We start from the raw sequence: 20,518 nt of genomic DNA, 5'->3' as shown, positions 1-20,518 counted from the left end.
GTACACCAGCTTAGAAACATAGGTAGACTTTACCTAGAAGATGGAGCCGGGGTCAGCATGCAAGGGCAGAGGGGCTGTGGATACCCTAACCCAGAGGGGTAATGGTGATACTGGAGGAGCTGGCAGTACAGTGCCAGTATTATCTAGAGCCTTAGGTTGGTGGCCCAGGGCCCATCTTTATCTCCCACCTCAGGGAAACCGAGAATGGGCGGATGTGGGAGATGCCTGTAGTCTAGGGTGTTAAGGGACACTCAGCTTCAAAACTGGTTGGCTTTATCCAACTGCTTCCAGAGTTTGTCCAGTTCCCTCGAATGATGCTCACCTCCCAGGATCCTAAGACCCAGAGGTTGCTCCCTTCCCTCCCAAATTCCCCTTCCGCAGAAGAGGTCTGTGCTTTTCTTTGTTCTGAGCTTCAGTTTCCTGTTCCCGTAGCAGATGAGAATCATGAGTGGAAGGTGGCTGTGTGGGACAGTGGTCACATGTACAAGCCAGCTCTGGCTTCAGTGCCAGCTGTACCACTGCCAGTGCCTGGCCCCCGGGGCGAGTGATTTAACCTCTAAGCCTCAACCAACTTGTCTGAAAAATGGGGATAATGACAGCATCTGTCTCAGGCGATGATAGGATTAAATGAACAAGCTTAGGGAGAACTTGTCCTAGGGGCCGCCTGCCGTAAGCACCCTCTAAATGTTAGCTATTAACCGCAGGGCTTCGGTGTGGGGAAAGTCTGAGCTCCTCTGTGGAGGTCTCATGGATTGAGTAGTTGGTGAGACCTTAGGAAGTTCTGTGTAGTGGGAAGGGGTAGTGGAAAGAGGCCTTGGGAAAGGCAGCACCCCTGAGCCTGCCTTCCATCCCTCCAGCTCCTGGTCTCCCTTACTCATCATTTGAGGTCCCCCTGGCCTGGGTGAGGCACCTAACAAAGGCTCCCTTGTATAGGTCTGTTTGTTTCAGTAATAAATTCCCTGAGCAACAGCTCCTGGGGTGGGGTGGCCCAGCAGCCTGCCAGGAGCTGACCTGGAAGCTACAGGACCACATTGTTTAGTGGCCACCTTGGTCTCTCCCTGTGTTTCTACCACGAGCTCCAGAGATTTGGCCAACGTTTTTTTAATTCCCAGCTCTTATGGCTTCAGAAAGAGCTGGACCTAACCTCATAAGATGACAGCTTTCTCTTCTTTCTTATTTATTTATTTATTTTTATTTATTTATTTTTTGAGATAGAGTCTCACTCTGTCGTCCAGGCAGGAGTGCAGTGACGCAATCTCGGCTCACTGCAAGCTCCACCTCCCAGGTTCACGCCATTCTCCTGCCTCAGCCTTCCCGAGTAGCTGGGACTACAGGCGCCCGCCACCACGCCTGGCTAATTTTTTTGTATTTTTGTAGAGACGGGGTTTCACTGTGTTAGCCAGGATAGTCTCCATCTTCTGAGCTCGTGATCCACCCACCTCGGCCTCCCAAAGTACTGGGATTACAGGCATGAGCCACCGTGCCTGGCATATTTATTTATTTTTGAGATGGAGTTTCGCTCTTGTTGCCCAGGCTGGAGTGCAAATGGTGCGATCTCGGCTCACCGCAACCTCAGCCTCCCAGGTTCAAGCGATTCTCCTGCCTCAGCCTCCCAAGTAGCTGGGATTACAGGCATGCACCACTACGCTCGGCTAATTTTGTATTTTTAGTAGAGTATTTTTAGTAGAGATGGGGTTTCTCCATGTTGGCCAGGCTGGTCTTGAACTCCCAACCTCAGGTGATCCACCCACCTCAGCCTCCCAAAGTGCTGGGATTACAGGCATGAGCCACCGCACCCGGCCTCTCTTTCTTATTTATTAAAAGACATTTTTTTTTTTCTGGAGATAAGATCTAGTTCTGTCACCCAGGTTGTAGCGCAGTGCTACAATCATAGCTCACTGTAGTCTTGAACTCCTGGACTCAAGCAATCCTCCCACCTCAGCCTTCCAGGTAGATAGGACTACAGGCATGTGCCAGCACAGTCAGCTCCTTTTTGTTTGTTGGTTGGTTTCTTTTTTTAGACATGGGGTCTCACTATGTTGCCTAGGCTAGTCCAAACTCCTGGGCTTAAGCAATCCTCCCACCTCAGCCTCCCAAAGTGCTAGGATTACAGGCCTGAGCCACCATACCCACCTTCTCCTTTTTCTTAAACCAAAGCTGTAGGGTATGGTGGAGTTCCTTATAAAGTAAGGGGGAAGGAAGCCAGTATTAAACTGAGTGCTTACTATGGGGCCTCTCATAGGCCACTTAATACTGACAGTCCCTATGTGATCGGTATTATTTCAGCCCCCTTTTACAGAAGAGGGAACCCAGGCTCAGAGTACAAGCAGATGTTCCCAAGGTCACCCAGCTACTAAGGGGTAGAGCCAGAGTTTGAATCTTAATCCCAAACCAAACCACTGACTCTTTGGGGTCAATCACCAAAGGTCTGCCCTACTCTCTTAGAGCACCTGATGGCCTCTCTGTTAACCGGAGAGAACTGACCACTGACGTGTAACTAGCTCCTTCTGCTCCCCCATCCCCATACTAAGGCTAGTTTGATGGTAAAAATTAGTGACCCAGTTCCTATATTGTCACACCTGGCAACCCTTCCTGAAGCTTGAAAGGAACAGTTTGAGCACAAAGGTCCACTTTACTTACATGAGGGAAGATAAAGGCATGAGAAACAGTCATCTCAATAAATGCAAGACATGAGCATAAAAGAGGTTCTCTGCTTTTCCAGCATTGTTATTACAAAGAGAGAAACCTACAATTAGTTTGTTAAACAAAATTCAAGGCTCCAGGACTCATCTCTGGAGCTGATACGTCTTAAATACTATTACAGTAGGGGAGGGAGAGGAGACAATTCCCCATCCACTCCCCCAATTTGGCCCATGTAGCTTCCCTTCGAGGGTGTGTGACTTGCCACCTGCACAAGTCATGGCCAAAACAGGAGCCAAAAGGCCAAACTACCATCAATCTAGTCTTCTACAGCACCCTAACAGAGTGCCAGTGTCCTCTGCCCCCTCCACACTTGAGGGCAAAGTTCCAGGAAGTTTACTGCCGGTGTTAGGAGGTGAGCTCAAGTTCAGTGTCTCTGCCTCTGGCTCCACAGAAACCAGCCCCTATCACGTGGCTTCTGGAAAATGTGCCCTCCTCAGGATTGGTCCAGGGAGTAGTCACAGGTAGAGAACGTAAAGGGAGGAGCAGTTCAAACTTGACCTTGACCCTGTGTCCAGTGATGAGGTGAAGTCTGTCTGGCTCACTCCATTCTCTGCCATGCCCACCGCTCTGCTGGCCCTGCCACTGCTTCAAGGAGGGCTGTTCCTCTTGGGTGAGAGTTTTCACCCTTGAACTAGAGTGCCTTTATATGTGGTCGGGGGGAGGGTGGGAGGACCCTGGGATCTCCCAGGCCTTACAAAAGTGGAGGCACATAAATACAAACCTAAAAACCAGCCATTTCCTGCCAGCAGGTATCAACTACCCCCACGGCTTCAGCTATGGCCAAAGAGGCCAGCGTGGCAAAGTCCTGTCTCAGATCTGGCTGATGGCAGGGAGCCAGGAGGTGTTAGCACCCTCCTCAGCCCTTCACTTTGATGACCGTCCTTCCTCGTGATCATCAAAAAGGTTAGGGTTCTCTGCCAGCGTGGCTCTCACTTTCTTCTTCTCCTTGAAGCGTCCCGAGTTGGAGACCTTGACGTGCTTGCCCTTTGTACTCTTGTCCACGATCTTCTCCAGGCGGGTGTTAAAGTCGCTGTTGGGGCCTCCAGCGTCAGGCCTTGGGGGTTCTGCGCCTCCCTCTGTTTGGGCATAGGTGTCAGGGATCTCATACAGCACCTTGGGAGTGGATTTCTTTTTCCGGAGGAAAGTCAGCTTCCACCAACCAATTTCAGTCGTCATGGCGCTCCCTAAGCCGAGGGTGGGGCTTTCTGCTGGAGCAGGGTCGGGGAGACAAAGGGGTCAGTGGGAAAAGGGGGTGGGTGCCTTTGGACCAGCGTGCTGTAGACTCCTAATCATGGGCTGTTTTAAGAATTAAAGAAAGGGCTGGGCGCGGTTCCTCATACCTATAATCCCAGCACTTTGGGAGGCCAAGGCAGGTGGATCACCTGAGGCCAGGAGTTCAAGACCAGTCTGGCCAATGTGGTGAAATCCCATCTCTACTAAAAATTAGCTGGGCGTGGTGGCACACACTTGTAATCCCAGCTACTCGGGAGGCTGAGGCAGGAGAACCACTTGAACCCGGGAGGCAGAGGTTGCCGTGAGCTGAGATCGCACCACTGCACTCCAGCCTGGGTGACAGAGCGAGACTTGTCTTAAAGAAAAAAAAAAAAGAAGAAGAAGAAGAATTAAAGAAAGAATTTAAGGTAGGGCTGAATAAACCCAAGACTGAGATCAGTAGGGGTGACACAATGCTTTTGGAGAGTGTGAGACAAGAAGAGGGTCAAAGTCAAGGTCAAGACAGGGAAGTCACCCACCAGACAGAGAGGCAGTGGGATAGGCACACACCATTGCCCTGCAGGGTTGTCGGGAGCTTTGAGATAATTCCTGCCAGGCCCCTCAGGGCCACAGGCAGGTGGACAGCTTGCCCGAGTCACACAGCATCCAGGCCTTTGATGCTTTTCCCGAACTTCCCACTACACCACCAGACCCTGCAGCCAGGCGTGGGCAGACCATTGACTGGTAGCATAGGGAGAGAAACGCCCTGTGCATTTTGCTTGGAATTCATTACAAAATTAAATATAATTAGTGACATTTCAAGCAATTTGAACTTCCCAATGGTGTCCAGCAGGGCTAAAGTAGCTGCTGGGCTGTTCCTAAGGCAGGAGTCAGAGCCTCAGGCTGGGAGTGGGAAGTCCTGGGGGCTGTCCTAGCCTCATGACCTCTGGTAAGCTACCACCTCTCTGGGCCTCCATCTCCTCACCCATCCCATCCAGCCCTAGTATTTAGCTCTACTGTTAGTCCCTGCCCACAGAGGTACCCATGCATTGCAAAGTAAAACTTAGGATAATGGGAATAATTACTAAGGGATGGTTCCCTTTCCCCACCAAGCTTCCACAAGGACAGGAGTTGGAAGGGGAGCTAAAAAGGCAGAAAGCAATTAGAAGGATCCCAGAAGTACAGGGAGACATGGTCATCACGGGTTGTACCTTTCAGGGCGGGGCTTGGGGCTGAAATCCAGGCTTCTCCACTCACAGGCCATGTGCCCTGCCATGGAGCTGCCTTCCCTGGGGGCCTCACCTTTGACTAATTTCCACAAAGGTGCTGTCTGAGCTAGCAGAACTTCTGGGAGAAAAGGTTGCCTGGACATCATTGATAGCTGGGGTATGTAAGATAGAAGCAGATGACAGTCTGCTAGATGAAGGAAGATCAATGACAGAACAGGTAGAGGAACGGTGATGACTGGCGAGGTCAGTGGTCTGGTTCTCGGGACGCCTAGCTGCCGGCTGTGAAAGCTCCCAGGAAGGAAGGCGCAGCTGGTATACACCAGAAAGCTAGAGGGTATCACCTCCTTTTAAAAACTGGAGGGGTGTTCACTGCATTTTTATAGTGACTTTTTTTTTTTTTTTTTTTTTTTTTTTGAGACAGAGTCTTGCTCTGTTGCCCAGGCTGGAGTAAAATAGCATGATCGCGGCTCACCGCAACCTCCGCCTCCCAGGTTCAAGCGACTCTCCTGCTTCAGCCTCCCAAGTAGTTGGGATTACAGGCATGTACCACCACGCCTGGCTAATTTTGTGTTTTTAGTAGAGACGGGGTTTCTCCATGTTGGTCAGGCTGGTCTCAAACTCCTGACCTCAGGTGATCCACCTGCCTCAGTCTCCCAAAGTGCTGGGATTACAGGCGTAAGCCACCGTGCCAAGCCCAATAGTGCCTTTCTTTGTGTAGGAGTAGAGGATTTCTCTTCTCTAGTTTTCTCATTTCTGGAATTTCCGTAATTAGTATAGATTATTTAAGGGTTGGGGGGCATATCAAATTTAGGAAAGAGGAGAGCATGATGTGGGCCTAGGCTTTACAATGAGCTGAATGCCTGCATCCATACCCCTCGTGCTCTGGTGTCCTGATCCTCCATGTCCCCACCCCCTCCCTCACAGCACACAGCCGGTGGGTTCCTTCCAACACCTCTCTGTCTGGGAAGCAGCTCCCACATTGCCAGCTCTGTCCCTTTAGCTGGGCTCAAGTAGCAAGAGAAGCTGAGGGTAGATCTTGTGCAGCTCATGCTCAGAAAGTGAAGGAGCAGTGAGAGGGGCTTGATAAATACTTCCAGGGCACCCTGGAGAGGTGAGCGCACCTAGGGACAGCCTGAGAGGTTTGCTTTGGCAGCTTGCCCCACCTGGGCTTAGCACAGCCTTGTACAGAACTTAGTGTTCCAGAATGGGTTTCTGGAAGGAGGTGGGGGAGAGCAGAGAAGGAGGAACAGGGCAGTTGCTTGGACTGTGGATGCCCCAGTCACTGCCTTGTCTGGAATGAGGCCCACAGCCCCACCACTGCCCATTTGGGGCTACCAAGGAACTTGGGGAATGGAAGAACAGAAGATCCAGCTCCTGAGACTGTCATAACCACCAGATTTTCTAGCTCCGGAGAGAAAAGGGCTTCTGCCTGTGCCCGTTAAAATTCACCTGTTTTAACAGGAATTTCAAGTTGGCAAACCTGGGGCTTAACTCTCCTTGGCGTAAAGGGAGCCACAGATCACGAGGAACTTGTCAGCAAACTGTAGAGATGGGAACAGCCCTTGTGCCCTGCCCTGGGGCCTCCATCAAAGCATCAGCTCTGATGCCCTTGCATTCTGGCCTTGTATTCTGGTCTCTCTAGAATACTCTGCCAGAGGCCAGGTGCAGTGGCTCAAACTATAATCCTAGCACTTTGGGAGGCTGAGGCAGGAGGATTGCTTAAGGCCAGGAGTTTAAGACTAGCCTGACCAACTTGGGGAAACCTCATGTCTACTAAAAATACAAAAACACAAAAAATTAGGCGGATGTCGTGTCGTGTGCCTGTAGTCCCAACTACTCGGTAGGCTGAGGCACGAGATTCCCTTGAACTCAGGAGGCAGAGGTTGCAGTGAGCTGAGATTATGCCACTGCATTCCAGCCTGGGTGACAGAGTGAGACTCTGTCTCAAAAAACAAACAACAAAAAAAGAGAATACTGTTTTTGCCAGGCCTTCCTGTCTGTTTTGCCCAGGAGGACATGTGGGCACCAGTAAGCAGGTGTTTGCCCCATTAGGCAAGCCGGACTTATGGAAATCTGAGTTTGCAAAACAGAAAAATTAGCAGACTATTCTTTGTTTTACAAAATAACCCAGCTGTAGGATCCTGTAAATAGTCATCATAAAAAATAGTGTAAAATCTGATTTGCTTTAAAAACAAGCAAACAAAAAAGGTGATGTGATATCCAAACTTCCCAGATTCTCAAAGTTGCAAAGAACAAGATACCTACAACCGCGTGCCCGTGCCTCATCACAGAGGGCTGAAAGGGGTTGGGGGAGTAGGGGCAGGTAGCTTGGGACTTAAAACAGACCCAGCATTTGGTGACACATGGTGGGCCCTGCAGTTTGCTCGTGCAGGTTCCTGAGCTGGCCAAGCTAAGGGCTGGGCCCTTGCCCTGGGGCCTTGCAATCCAGGGATGATGGAAATCAGCCCCTGAGGATGCCAGCTTCACCTCTGCTGTTTGCACAGCTTTGGGGCCATGAAGGGCCTCATGGGACAGCCTGCCACCCCCGGTCTTTGGTGGCCAGTGCTATAGCATGCACATGGGTGTCCCAGGACAGGCCCCTCCATCCCAGCTGGGTTCAGTGAGCTGCTCTGGAGGGCTCTGCCCAGACTGAGCCAGGCCCCTCCTGAGCTGGGTCAAGTTAACCATTGACTGGGGCAGAGGTGGAGGGGCAGGGGGACAGGTAGGGGAAGCAAGTCAGCTAATACGTTGTAAGACAAAAACCCAGAACTCCCTCCCCCATCCCTCTGCAGGGCCCCAGTGGCACTTAGGGGGCCTGCAGGATGAGACGGGGGTACCCCGGATAGGAATGGGGAGATGTTCCTACCAGACAGCTGGAAAAATGCTCCAGACTGGGGGGTCAGAGGGGTGGGCTCCAGTTCGGCAAGAGTTAACAGAAAACTACTCAGCAGTCGCTCTCTTGGAGGCCTGGATTGACTCCAAGAGGCAGTGGGATGAGTCCTGAGTGGAGACCAGGTTAGAGGCCTGGGTTCCTCTTTCCCGCTGGGCTTGTCAGCCATGGAGGCAGAACTGGGTGCCCTGACTGGAGTCTGTGCCTTGGTTTCCCCACCCACCACCCCTCTGCCTGTACCTGTAATCCTGACTGCTCCAGGCTGGAGGTGAGACCTTTCCTAGAGAAGCAGTTGAGTGCAGGAGCTGCCTGGGAGGGTGAGACTCGGGGAGGAAGGGTTGCCTCCGGGGTGCTGTATCAGGCAAGGCTCAGCCAGGAGAGGTGGGTAGGAGCAGCTGCACGTCAGGTGCAAGAGAAACAGGTGCAGGAGCTGGTACCTGCTCTGCTGCAGCTCCTGGAGTCAAGGTGAACCTGAAACCCAGCCCCTCCCGGCTAAGTAAACAGAAGCAGAGGCTGGCTCAGGCTGATGAATATTCATTATGCCAGAAATCCAATCCCAGCGCCCCTGCATCCACCCAGAAGCCAGGGTCCTCCAGGGACCGCCACGCAGGAGGAGGGAATCCCAAGGGATATCTGGGGTCAGGGAGCACAGGAGGCTGTCTCTCTGTTTCCCCACTCTTGGGCGTCTGGTTGCACTCCCCAGCTATAGCCAAGGTCACCCTACCCATTCATCTTCTGAGGAGGCTCAGACCCCTCTGCAGTATGGACCACCACCTGGATGTTGCCCAGGGCACAACCAGGAAAGAGTTAAGGGCTGCTGCTTCCATTGGCAGGCTGGGTAGGACGGGGTGCACCCCAGCTTCCTTTGAACTCCCTGAGTCGAAACCAGTCCCTGGTTAAACTGGTTGGCAGACCGGTTCCCAGGCTGTCCCTCCCCTGCCTGAAGCCACAAAGTGGGGACTGGGTTGGGGGCTGTGGCTTCCTCCTGACCTGAAGAGCCCCTCCTCAAAATCTTCCTAGGGAGAAAAAAACGGGCACCAGCCTCTCCTCGGGCCAGGCTCTCCAGACCCACCACAACCTCAAACACCGTCATTCCTCTCCCACTTTGCTTGGAGGTGGGCTTCAAGGCCCTTGAGATCTTATGCAGAATTCCATGTTTGTGGGCAGAGGGGCATTGCTTCTTCTGCATAGATTATACTTTTATCAGACTCTCAAAGAGACCTGTGACAGTCTCCCCATTAGCAAAGTGCCACTGGCTTCAACTCCTCCCAGATGTCCAGCAGCCTATTGAAAGGCCTTCCTGGGTATTATGAAGTTGGCAAAAGCTGGAGCAAGTTCTCAAGGAAAGGAGAGATGGGTCCCTAGTGAGGCTGGAAGAGAAGGAAAGGCAAGAAGGCAGGGGATGGGCACATGGTTGGGGACAAGGGTAGAGTGTGTGCACACAGGGGCCATTGTCCTCACTGATCTGCAGTCTCACTCCCCCTGCAAACCCACCATTGGCCAAGCCTGTGTGCAGCCCCAGCTGAGGGGCTGCTCTTGGCAGATGGCTCCGTGCTTGGGGAGCGTTGTTTTGCAGCCACCCGGAGGTGGCCTGTCCTGTTTGCGCCGGCATTCTCTCCCCTCGGATGGGCATCTCTGGAGAGTGGAAAATGTCTGCTGCATACTCAGTGTCTCTGCCACTTCCTGGGCCCAGTGCTACCAGCTTAGGTGCCCAATTCACCCACCAGCTACCTTCCTCCATGTACCAGAGGTGTGCGTGTCAGGCAGAGTGAGGCACGGGTAGAGAAAAAGCATAAAATCCCCCTTTCCCTGGCTCTCCCTCTAAGTTACATTTGAAATCTCAGCTTACCAACTCTTAAAGCTGTCCCCCATCTCCAATCCTGCTTCTACTCGCTCCAGCTTCTGATGGCCTCTTGGGTTTGTATTCTCCTCCATCTGAAATAGCCCCCTTTCCCTTAAAGAGTCCTTGGGTAGACAGTCCTCCAAAGCCTCCCCACAGCCCATAGCAGAACCCGCTTGGCCTGGCTCTCCTAGGATGGGGCCTCTGCAGCCTCCTTTCATGCCCACCCACCCCTGCCAACCCTCCCCGAACACTAGGCCCTTCTCTGCCTGCCTTTGTAGGCATGAGGCTGCCTTAGAAGGGTGAGATTAGGAGTGCTGGGTGTGCTCTTGGGTGACAATGTCTTCCCATCGCCTGTGCGACCCAAGATAAACTCCTATTCATCCCTCAAAACCTGAATTAATGATCACACCTCCCACCCCACCAGGAGTTTTCTTGTTTCCCCTTCTGTGTTCCTGTAGAACCTGCTCATATACTTCTATTTAACACGATATATATACCATGATTGATTTCCACTTATAGACTTTTAGCTCTTAGATTCCAGAATTATGTATCACTGATCCAGACCTGACATATAGTAGGTACTTATGCAAGCTTGAAAACACAAATGAGAAACAGAAACATTGTTTTTACCCAAAGAAACTGGTAATGTAGCCCCTTGTTTTGTCCCACGCTCCCTGGGGCAGGTAAACGTGCAGGAAAACCCATTTATTTGCCTTCTTGTGGTTTCAGCTACAGCTGACTTGCTGTCATGTCATCATCTCCCTGGCAGTTGATTGGAATTGAAGGATATAATTTTGCAAGGTCCCCTGCCTCTAGTGCAAAGTACACACAGCTGTCTCAGAAAGGTGCCCACAGCTTCCTAGATCTGTCACTTTCTATAAAAGCCTGGTCCACTCAGAGTGGATATCTGGTTCAGAAGACAAAAACTCCTTCCAGCTCAGGTGTTGGGAAGAGACCAGAAGGTTAGTGGGATGGGCTTTGGTCTGGGGGACAGTAACTCAGAGTCAGGTCCCCGCTCCCCCTCCATAGAGGAAAGGACTTGCCCTGGAGGCACTCATTCCCCGTGCCTCTCTGATGTCTGAGCCCAGGGGAGCAGATTCTTGTTCTCTTAACCCCACACTGAAGAAGGAGCCCCCATAAGTGCCATGGCAGGCCCACCTGTGGCTCTCCCTTCCCAAGCACCACCAGGACCAGGTGCAGGTATGAGGCCCTAGCGCATTACCAGGGAGGGGCCAGCCTGGGGCACAACCTCTGGCCTTAAGGGCATTTATTTCTGGGAGGAGCAGGACTGGGAGGAGAGTTTGAGATAAGACTGTGAGCTACAAATATAACTCCTCACGTACAGGCCACTTTATTGCTTTATAAAAATTTTCACCTTTGGCCAGGCACAGTGGCTCATGCCTGTAATCCCAGCACTTTGGGAGACTGAGGCAGGTGGATCACCTGAGGTTGGAAGTTCGAGACCAACCTGACCAACATGGAGAAACCCCATCTCTACTAAAAATACAAAATTAGCCAGGCATGGTGGCGCATGCATGTAATCCCAGCTACTCGGGAGGCTGAGGCAGGAGAATCGCTTCAACCTGGAAGGTGAGGCTGAGATTGCGCCATTGCACTCCAGCCTAGGTAACAAGAGTGAAACTCTGTCTAAAAAAAAAATAAAAAAAAAATTCACTTTTAAGCACACCTTCCTAAAACTAGGTTTAAGTGTAACATGCCATATACATGCAGTGTGCACGTTTTCAGAAATGTGTTCTCGTTGAGTAAAGCAAGTTAAATTCACCTAAGGGAGCCCCAACGACCTTGGTGCCCTTTTGGGGTGCACAGCCATGGGGCCCCATTGAATTACAAATCCAATCAGCCTGGCATATCCATCCCATTTTACTGACCTCTGCCCAGCAAGTAGATCTAGGCTTCAGAGATATTTCTTCCCCAAAACAGGGAGAAGAGAGGTGCTGCCATTATCCTCAGTGTTCCCCCTTCTCTGGAAGGCCAGGAGATTGGAGATCCTGGGGATGTCCAGCCTGGTCGAGGTGACAAGTGGGGCAAAACCAAAGATCAGTCTCTGGCGGGCTATACCAGGTGCCGTGGGGAGGCGGGGCAGGCAGAAGCTGCATTCTGATCTGAGGTGGGTGGTGGGGCTGCCATTGGAGGGGGCTCTCTCTTGTTTTCATGCGAGGCGTTCCCTTCAAGGAGATCTCAGCAGGGAGTCGGGGTGTGAGCAGCCAATATTAGGGGGACTGTGTTCCAGGCACTCTTCCAAATGTTCCATGGGTGTGAAATTTTGATCCCCACAGCCGCCCCTTAAGGTGGATTCTCTAACCCAGTACACCCATTTGCACCCCCTCAGCAATTTTCCTGTTGATGTTTGCATTTGTTTCCTGTAGCTACCATGAATTACCATGAACTCCATGGCTTGAAACAACAGAAATGGATTCTTCTGACCTATCCAGTAAGGCAGAAGTCAGAAATGAGTTTAACTGGTCAAGACCAAGGAGTTGCCAGTGCTGTGATCCCTCTGGAGGCTCCAGGGAGAACCTGTCCTTGATTGCTCCAAGCTCCTGGTGACTGCAGGCACTCCTGGGCTTGTGGCCACATCACTCCAATCTCTGCCTCCTTTGTTTTCACTTCTGTGGGTTTGGCTAAACTCCCTCCACCTCTCTCTTATAAGGATACTTGGGATGGCATTTAGGGTCCACCCCGATGATCCAGGATTCTCTCATCTCAAGATGTTTAACATAATCACGTGTGTAAAGAGTCTTTTTCCAAATAAGGTCACACTCATAGCTTCTCGAGATTTGACATGGTTATCTTTGCAGGGATCATCTTTCAGCCTTCCACATTCTTCATTCAGATCACCTCTCTGTATTGTCAGACGTAAGTGTGCTTCCCACATCCTTTTTCAGGGAAGGACTTGCTGCCGGGTCACAGAAGTGTGGTCAGCAGTTGGCCATCAGCTCCTTCAAAGTCTGTCTCAGCGATAGAAAGTCAACTTGCCCGAGGGCTACCATTCTGGGGCAGTGCACTTCTAGAAATATAAAGCCCAGCCATTTCAGCCCCATGAAGGACATGCTCGGGGCAATATTCACTCAGAGGCCCCCACCACATTGACTGAAGCTTTGCTGGGCCTGCAGTGCAGTTGAATTTCTGCCTCTGCCTAGTCCTGCTTCCATCTGGTTCCTCTCACAGGAAATGATTCCTAATAAACATCTTGCCCCCCCAAACACCACCTACTTCTGTAGAATGCAACCCATGACACAGACATTTCCATTTTTGCCAGTATGATGGAAGTGAAGTGGTCTTCCTCATGTTATTTATTTGTTCATTTATTTAGAGATGGAGTCTCGCTCTGTTTCCCAGGCAGGAGTGCAGTGGTGCCATCTTGGCTCACTGCAACCTTCACCTCCCAGGTCCAAGCGATTCTCCCACCTCAGCCTCCTAAGTACCTGGACTTACAGGTGTGCACCACTACACCCAGCTAATTTTTGCATTTTTAGTAGAGATGGGGTTTCACCATGTTGGACAAGTTGGTCTGGAACTCCTGACCTAAAGTGATCCACCCACCTCGGCCTCCCAAAGTGCTGGGATTACAGGTGTGCACCATTGCACCTGGCCCGTGTCCTTTATATTAGCATTTCCCTCGTGTACTGGATTTAATAGTGTCCCCGAAAATTCACATTCACTCAGAACCCCAGAATATGACCTGCATTGGAAATAAGGTTTCCAGATATGGTTTTCAGATGTAGTCATCCTGGGTTAGTGTAGGTCCTAAGGCTGAGGAGCAGTGTTCTTACAGGAAGAATGTCATGTGACAATGGAGACCATGTGACAATGGAGGTACCTGCAAGCCAAGGACACCAGGGCCTGCCAGCAGCCACAGAAGCCAGGAAAGAGGCACAGCATCTCCTCTGCAAGGAACCAACCATGCTGACACCTGGATTTCAGACTTCAAGCCTCCAGAACTGTGACAGAGTAAATTTCTTTCTTTCTTTTTTTTTGCAGGGGTGGGGGGAACGGAGTCTTGCTCTGTCGCCCAGGCTGGAGTGCACTGGTGTGATCTCGGCTCACTGCACCCTCCACCTCCCGGGGTTCACGCCATTCTCCTGCCTCAGCCTCCTGAGTAGCTGGGACTACAGGCGCCCGCCACCACGCCCAGCTAATTTTTTGTATTTTTAGTAGAGACAGGGTTTCACTGTGTTAGCCAGAATGGTCTCTATCTCCTGACCTCAGGTGATCCACCCGCCTCAGCCTCCCAAAGTGCTGGGATTACAGGCGTAAGCCACTGTGCCAGCCCTGTGAGAGAGTAAACTTCTATGTTTTAAGCCACCCAATTTGTGATGATTTGTTACAACAGCTCTGGGAAACTAGACACCTTGTTCCTAGTAAGGTTGGACATCTTTTCATATATTTATTGATCATGTTCTCTGAAATGATCTTTCCTTCCTTCTTCCCTTCCTTCCTTCCTCTCTCTGTCTTTCTCTTTTTTTTTTTTTTTCTGAGACAGGGTCTCACTATGTTGTCCAGGTTGGTTTCGAACTCCTGGACTCAAGTGATCCTCCTGCTTCCACCTCCCAAAATGCTGGGATTACAGGACGTGAGCTACCATGCCCAGCCAAAATGATCATTTTTTTCAATGTAGAAAAACTTCTCCATCTCATCACATGAGAGTTGTCTTTCTAGTATCCACTGACTTAAAAAAAAATCAATGTATTTATGGATCCCTGGCCCCTTTGCATAATTCTATTTATTTATTTATTTATTTATTTATTTATTTATTTATTTATATTTTTTTGAGACGGAGTCTCGCTGTGCTCCCAGGCTGGAGTGCAGTGGCGTGATCTCAGCTCACTGCAAGCTCCACCTCCCGGGTTCACGCCATTCTCCCGCCTCAGCCTCCCAAGTAGCTGAGACTACAGGCGCCCGCCACCACGCCCGGCTAGTTTTTTGTATTTTTAGTAGAGACGGGGTTTCACCATGTTAGCCAGGATAGTCTCGATCTCCTGACCTCGTGATCCACCCGCCTCGGCCTCCCAAAGTGCTGGGATTACAGGCTTGAGCCACCGCGCCCGGCCTATTTATTATTTTTATACACAGGGTCTCCCTCTGTCACCCAGACTGGAATACAGTTGCACAGTCATAGCTCACTGATGCCTCAAACTCCTTGGCTCAAGCGATCTTTCCACCTTTGCATAATTCTACAGCTTTCCAGGGACCTGCTTGCCCATTGGTTGGGAATCCTAACCTACGGGATTACATTTCAACCCTTTATGATGGACCTGAAGGTTCTTCAAGATCTCTCTTTGCCCATCTCTTCAACCTAATTTCTCTCCACTCATCCCATAAACATCCATGTTCCCATAATAAACTTCTTCCTTCTGGAACAGCCATTCTCTCACCTCTGGACTTTGTCCTTGCTTTTCCTTTTCCCCAGAATGACACCTGTCACTTCCCTTCCTCTTTTCTCTCCTCTCCCTTCTATTACAATTCATGCCATCCTGCAAGACTCAGCTCAAGTGTTACTTCTCCTAAGAGCCTGCTCTGGTGGTGTTCTGTCCTTCTCCCTTGCCTTTTCCCATGCTGAGTCGGGTACTCCTTCTCCTTCTTTCTGTTCCCTTAGCACTCTGAGCATCTCTGAGTGGACCTCTTATTTGCTTTATTATTATTATTTTTTTGAGACTGGGTTTTGCTCTTGTTGCCCAGGCTGGAGTGCAATGGCATGATCTCGGCTCACCACAACCTCCACCTCCCAGGTTCAAGCGAATCTCCTGCCTCAGCCTCCCTAGTAGCTGGGATTACAGGCATGTGCCACCACGCCCGGCTAATTTTGTATTTTTAGTAGAGACAGGGTTTCTCCATGTTGGTCAGGCTGGTCTCAAACTCCTGACCTCAGGTGATCCGCCTGCCTTGGCCTCTCAAAGTGCTGGGATTACAGGCATAAGCCACCATGCCTGGCTCTGGTCTCGAACTCTTGACCTCAGGTGATCTGCCTGCCTTGGCCTCCCAAAGTGCTGGGATTACAGGTGCCTCTTATTTGCTTTGTATAGATTTTCTGAGCACCTTCTATGCATGAGCACAGTACTCTCACACTCTGTGATGACACACTCTGGAGATGCTGCCATGGGATTTGGAAAGTGGCGGGCCCCTCACTCAACATACTGCTACTTTCTTTGAGGCCTAGGACTGTGTCTTCGTGATAAGGTGCTCAGGGTGCATAACCTTGAACTCCATGAGAAAAGAGGCAAATGGATGGGTGGTTTGGTAGTGTCCTTGGTTTTCCTTCTCTTAGCAGATTAGATTCCCACTCCCTTCCATGATAAGCGTGATGAAATAATGAAGTACAGTGGCATCCTTAGGAGATGACACACAGGACCCATTTCATGAAGCCACCCAGGGAGTTCTTTTTCCCAGAAGACTAACAAAGGTGGAGGGATGAGGTGGCCAGGAGGGCATGGGTGGCCAGGGTTAAGGGTGCAATGAGTGGCCCCAGAGCATGACCCAGGTGACTGGCCCCACATAGATTTTCACTGGTCTGTACCAAACTTGTGAAGCTGACCACCCCTAATTTCTTCTCCCTGATTTCCTCCCTTCACTCCCAAGAGGCTCAGGGGATGTTGACTCCAAGTCCTGAGCTGTAGAGGAAAGGATGAGAGAAGGATCTGGGGACCTCGAACCTCTTGTCCCAAGACCAAGCAATCATTGTCCCCACTTATCACAACTACCACAACTACAACTATCATCAAATGCCTTCCTGCACACAGCCTTCCTTTATTATAAGCATCCATTAAGCTCCTGACACTCAATGTCAAGTGTCACGCCAGATGCTGGGGTTATAGAGATGAATAAGTCTGCTTTGGCTTCCCTGCCCACAGGTACTCGCAGATTAGGTGGGGAGACAGACTGAAAAAAGCAACACGCAGGGCATCGTGGCTCACGCCTGTAATCCCAGCACTTTGGGAGGCCAAGGTGGGTAGATCACAAGGTCAGGAGTTCAAGACCACCCTAGCCAACATGGTGAAACCCCATCTCTACTAAAAATACAAAAATTAGCCGGGCATGGTGGCGTGTGCCTGTAATCCCAGCTACTTGGGAGGCTGAGGTAGGAGAATCGCTTGAACCCGACAGGCGGAGGTTGCAGTGAGCTGAGATCGCGTCACTGCACTCCAGCCTGGGTGACAGAGCGAGACTCCGTCTCAAAAAAAAAAAAAGAAAGAAAGAAAAAAGCAACCGAGGTTACACTCCACACAGCAAGAGGCCCAAGGCTGCTATGTTTCCAGAGCTTCCAGCCTGGCAGGCAGATACACCACACACACACAGGCACACACACCACACCCTATAGTCACTGTGGCTGTGAGCGGACACACAGACCATAAAGTAATAAAAATATAGCAGATAAAATAAATGAGTTATTTGAATGTCGAAGGTAAGCCTTCTTTTTATGGATATTGCGGGAGGATAAGTAATGGGCTCCCTTTCCCAGAATGGGGAGTGGTAAGAATGAACTTTGGAAAGGGGCAGGGCCTGCAGGGGTGGGAGTTCTAAGTGTCTGGCACAACAGCTGGGGAGAAAATAGGAATCAGGTCCAAGGGAGGAACAGATCTGAAGCTGTTGTGGCTGAGCCAAAGGGGCAGGCAGGGGTACAGGAGAAGCAAAGGCACATCACTCAGAGAAGAAGAATGCAGGCTGGGGAGCCCAAAAGGCCTGGGTTTGAATCCCAGCCCACCAACTACCCACTGTACAATTTTCCTTTATTTTTATTTATTTATTTATTTATTGAGTCTCTCTGTTGTCCAGGCTGGAGTGCAGTGGCACAATCTTGGCTCATCGCAACCCCCACCTCCCAGGTTAAAGGGATTCTCCTGCCACGGCCTCCTAAATAACTGGAATTACAGGCATGCGCCACCACACCCATCTAATTTTGTATTTTTAGTAGAGATGGGGTTTCACCATGTTGGCCAGACTGGTCTCAAACTCCTGACCTCAGGTGATCCACCCGCCTCGACCTCCCAAAGTGTTGAGATTATAGGCGTGAGCCACCGCGCCCGGCCCACTGTATGATCTGTATGATTTTCTTTTCTTTTTCTTTTCTTTTCTTTTCTTGTTTTATTTTTTTTATTTTTTTGAGATGGAGTCTTGCTCTGTCACCCAGACTGGAGTGCAGTGGTGCGATCTCGGCTCACTGCAACCTCCGCCTCCTGGGTTCAAGCAATTCTCCTGCCTCAGCCTCCTGAGTAGCTGGGACTACAGGCAATGTGCCACCACACCCAGCTAATTTTTTGTGTTTTTAGTAGAGACGGAGTTTCACCGTGTTAGCCAGGATGGTCTTGATCTCCTGACCTTGTGATCTGCCCGCCTCGGCCGCCCAAAGTGTTGGGATTACAGGCGTGAGCCACCGTACCTGACCTACTGTATGATTTTCAACATGTTATGTAATTAATCTTTGGCTTCCTTGCCTTTAAAATCTGGTTAATGATGGTACCCACATTATAAGGTTGTTAGAAGAATCAAATTAGATAGGGCTTGTAAAACATTTAGATCTACACTGGCACGTGGACATGTTTATCACGTAATAAGCAAGCTAACAACAACAATAATGAATGGCAAGGCAGGCTGCCTACACAGTGCCTCAGGGCTCTGTGCTTCCTTGTCCAAAGCTGGCACAGCCCTGGTATATCCTCCCTCACCTCTCTACATGTGCTGCCCCTCTCCTAGGGTCCCATCTGCTAAATCAGCAGAGAACTGAGAGATTCCTGATCAGAAACCTACCATACCTCTCTCTGCCTCCTTCTAGCTGCTGGGAGCCCCAACGACTAAAGTCTCCTGAAGTAGACAGAGTTGATGCCCTGGATGCCAGACCAATTATGTGCTTATCTGCCCACAGGCCCTGAAGTTCCCTGTGGCCTTGGAAAAGTGCAGACACCTGCCAATGCTCGTACACTCTTTGAGAACACAGAAGCATGTGCCTTTGGCAGGCTCTCCCCCAGAGCCTCTGCAGTCAGCAGAGGTAGGTTCTGTCCCAGAGCCTCTGGCTTTAGGACAGCCTCTCTGGAGTCAGTAGCTGGGCAGAACTGTTCTCAAACATCCTTCTGCTCCACGTGAGTCACCTTGGGGAGCTGCGGGTGGGGTTTAAGGGCTGGTGGTCCTTGCTTCCATCAACTCACCTGGGCTGGGTCTTCCAGACCCGCCCTGTCCTGTTCTGCCCAGGAAGAGAGAGAGATACACCTTGAGGGCAGGGCAGTGCCTTGCTTCTTGGGATGTCCCAGAGAGCCCCGAGCACATAGTTGGGGCCCAGTTAAGTGTATGTTTAATCATGGAGGAGCCTGGGCAATTCCTACAGCCTGAGTCAGGCTGACTCAGATAGGAGCCAAATTCCCATGAAAGATCCCTGAAAAGGCCCTTAGTTCAGCCCTATGAGCCATTTTCAGAGCAGTTTTTCAATTTGTTCTATAATAATAATGATCATATATGATATATATATATATATATATTTATTTTTTTTTTTTTTTTTTTGAAATGGAGTCTTACTTTGTTGCCCAGGCTGGAGTGCAGTGGCACAATCTCGGCTCACTGCAACCTCCACTTCCCAGGTTCAAGTGATTCTTCTGCTTCAGCCTCCTGTGTAGCCAAGTAGCTGGGACTACAGGCACTCACCACACCAGGATGGTTTTTGGTTTTTTTTCGTTTGTTTTTATTTTTTTGTTTTGTTTTGTTTTTGATACAGGGTCTCACTCTGTCACCCAGGCTGGAGTGCGGTGGCACAATCTCGGCTCACTACAACCTCCGCCTCCTGGGTTCAAGCAGTTCTCCTGCCTCAGCCTCCTGAGTAGTTGGGATTACAGGCATACGCCACCACACCCAGCTAATTTTTGTATTTTTAGTAAAGACGGGGTTTCACCATGTTGATCAGGCTGGTCTCGAACCCCTGACCTCGTGATCCACCCACCTCAGCCTCCTAAAGTGCTGGGTTACAGGCATGAGCTACCGTGCCTGGCGTGGTTTTTGTTTGTTTGTTTGTTTTAGAGATGGGATTTCACCATGTTGATCAAGCTGGTCTCAAATTCCTGACCTTGGGTGATCTGCCTGTCTTGGCCTCCCAAAAGTGCTGGGATTACAGGCGTAAGCCTCCACGCCTGGCCCATATATGGTATTTCATATAGGGAGAGTTTACAAAGCATGAGAAATATATCTACCGTATGTTGTAAACTGTCATGAGTTACTAGTGTGTTTATTTATGCCTCTAAACAGAAACACCCTGAAATAGGATAGCTGTTATCTCCATGTGGGGAAACTGTGGCTATCAGATAGGGTATAGAAATGCTCCAAGACCTCACTGAGCAGAATCTAGGTCTTCCCGCTGCTGTATCACACTATGCATTTCAATCAAAAATTTACTAAGCCTCAAGTGTTGTGCTGTGGTGAGCAGGAGCTGGGGAAGGAATATTTAGAAATGGCACACTCAGGGCCGGGCGCGGTGGCTCATGCCCGTAATCCCAGCACTTTGGGACGCCGAGGTGGGTGGATCACGAGGTCGAGACCATCTTGGCTAACACGGTGAAACCCCGTTTCTACTAAAAATACAAAAACAAAATTAGCCGGGCGTGGTGGTGGGCACCTATAGTCCCAGCTACTCGGGAGGCTGAGGCA

At 50.4% G+C, this 20,518-nt stretch overlaps 1 protein-coding gene and 1 long non-coding RNA gene across 3 annotated transcripts; one reads left to right on the top strand and one right to left on the bottom strand.

The window, feature by feature from the left end:
* Positions 1-2,612: 2,612 nt before the first annotated feature.
* PRR15L (proline rich 15 like) lies at positions 2,613-8,717 on the bottom strand. 2 transcript variants are annotated; one of them, XM_009190154.2, is made up of 2 exons: positions 8,275-8,717; positions 2,613-3,911 (listed from the first exon to the last, which is right to left on the bottom strand). In XM_009190154.2, exon 2 carries the CDS (start codon positions 3,877-3,879, stop codon positions 3,568-3,570), a length of 312 nt encoding a protein of 103 aa, XP_009188418.1. In that variant the 5' UTR covers positions 3,880-3,911; positions 8,275-8,717; the 3' UTR covers positions 2,613-3,567. The 2 variants fall into 2 exon arrangements, with proteins under 2 accessions (XP_009188418.1, XP_003912713.1); XM_003912664.3 differs by having other exon boundaries at positions 2,613-3,908.
* On the top strand, positions 7,882-19,342 carry LOC110741599. Its single transcript, XR_002518066.2, has 5 exons — positions 7,882-8,302; positions 11,819-11,959; positions 12,265-12,754; positions 13,674-13,849; positions 18,756-19,342. It is a non-coding gene; the product is annotated as an uncharacterized LOC110741599 (long non-coding RNA).
* The last annotated feature ends 1,176 nt before the right edge of the window (positions 19,343-20,518 follow it).

Source organism: Papio anubis, chromosome 17 (assembly GCF_008728515.1).
Source record: "Papio anubis isolate 15944 chromosome 17, Panubis1.0, whole genome shotgun sequence".
Taxonomy (NCBI): Eukaryota; Metazoa; Chordata; class Mammalia; order Primates; family Cercopithecidae; genus Papio; species Papio anubis.
This window is presented reverse-complemented; position numbering and strand designations above follow the sequence as displayed.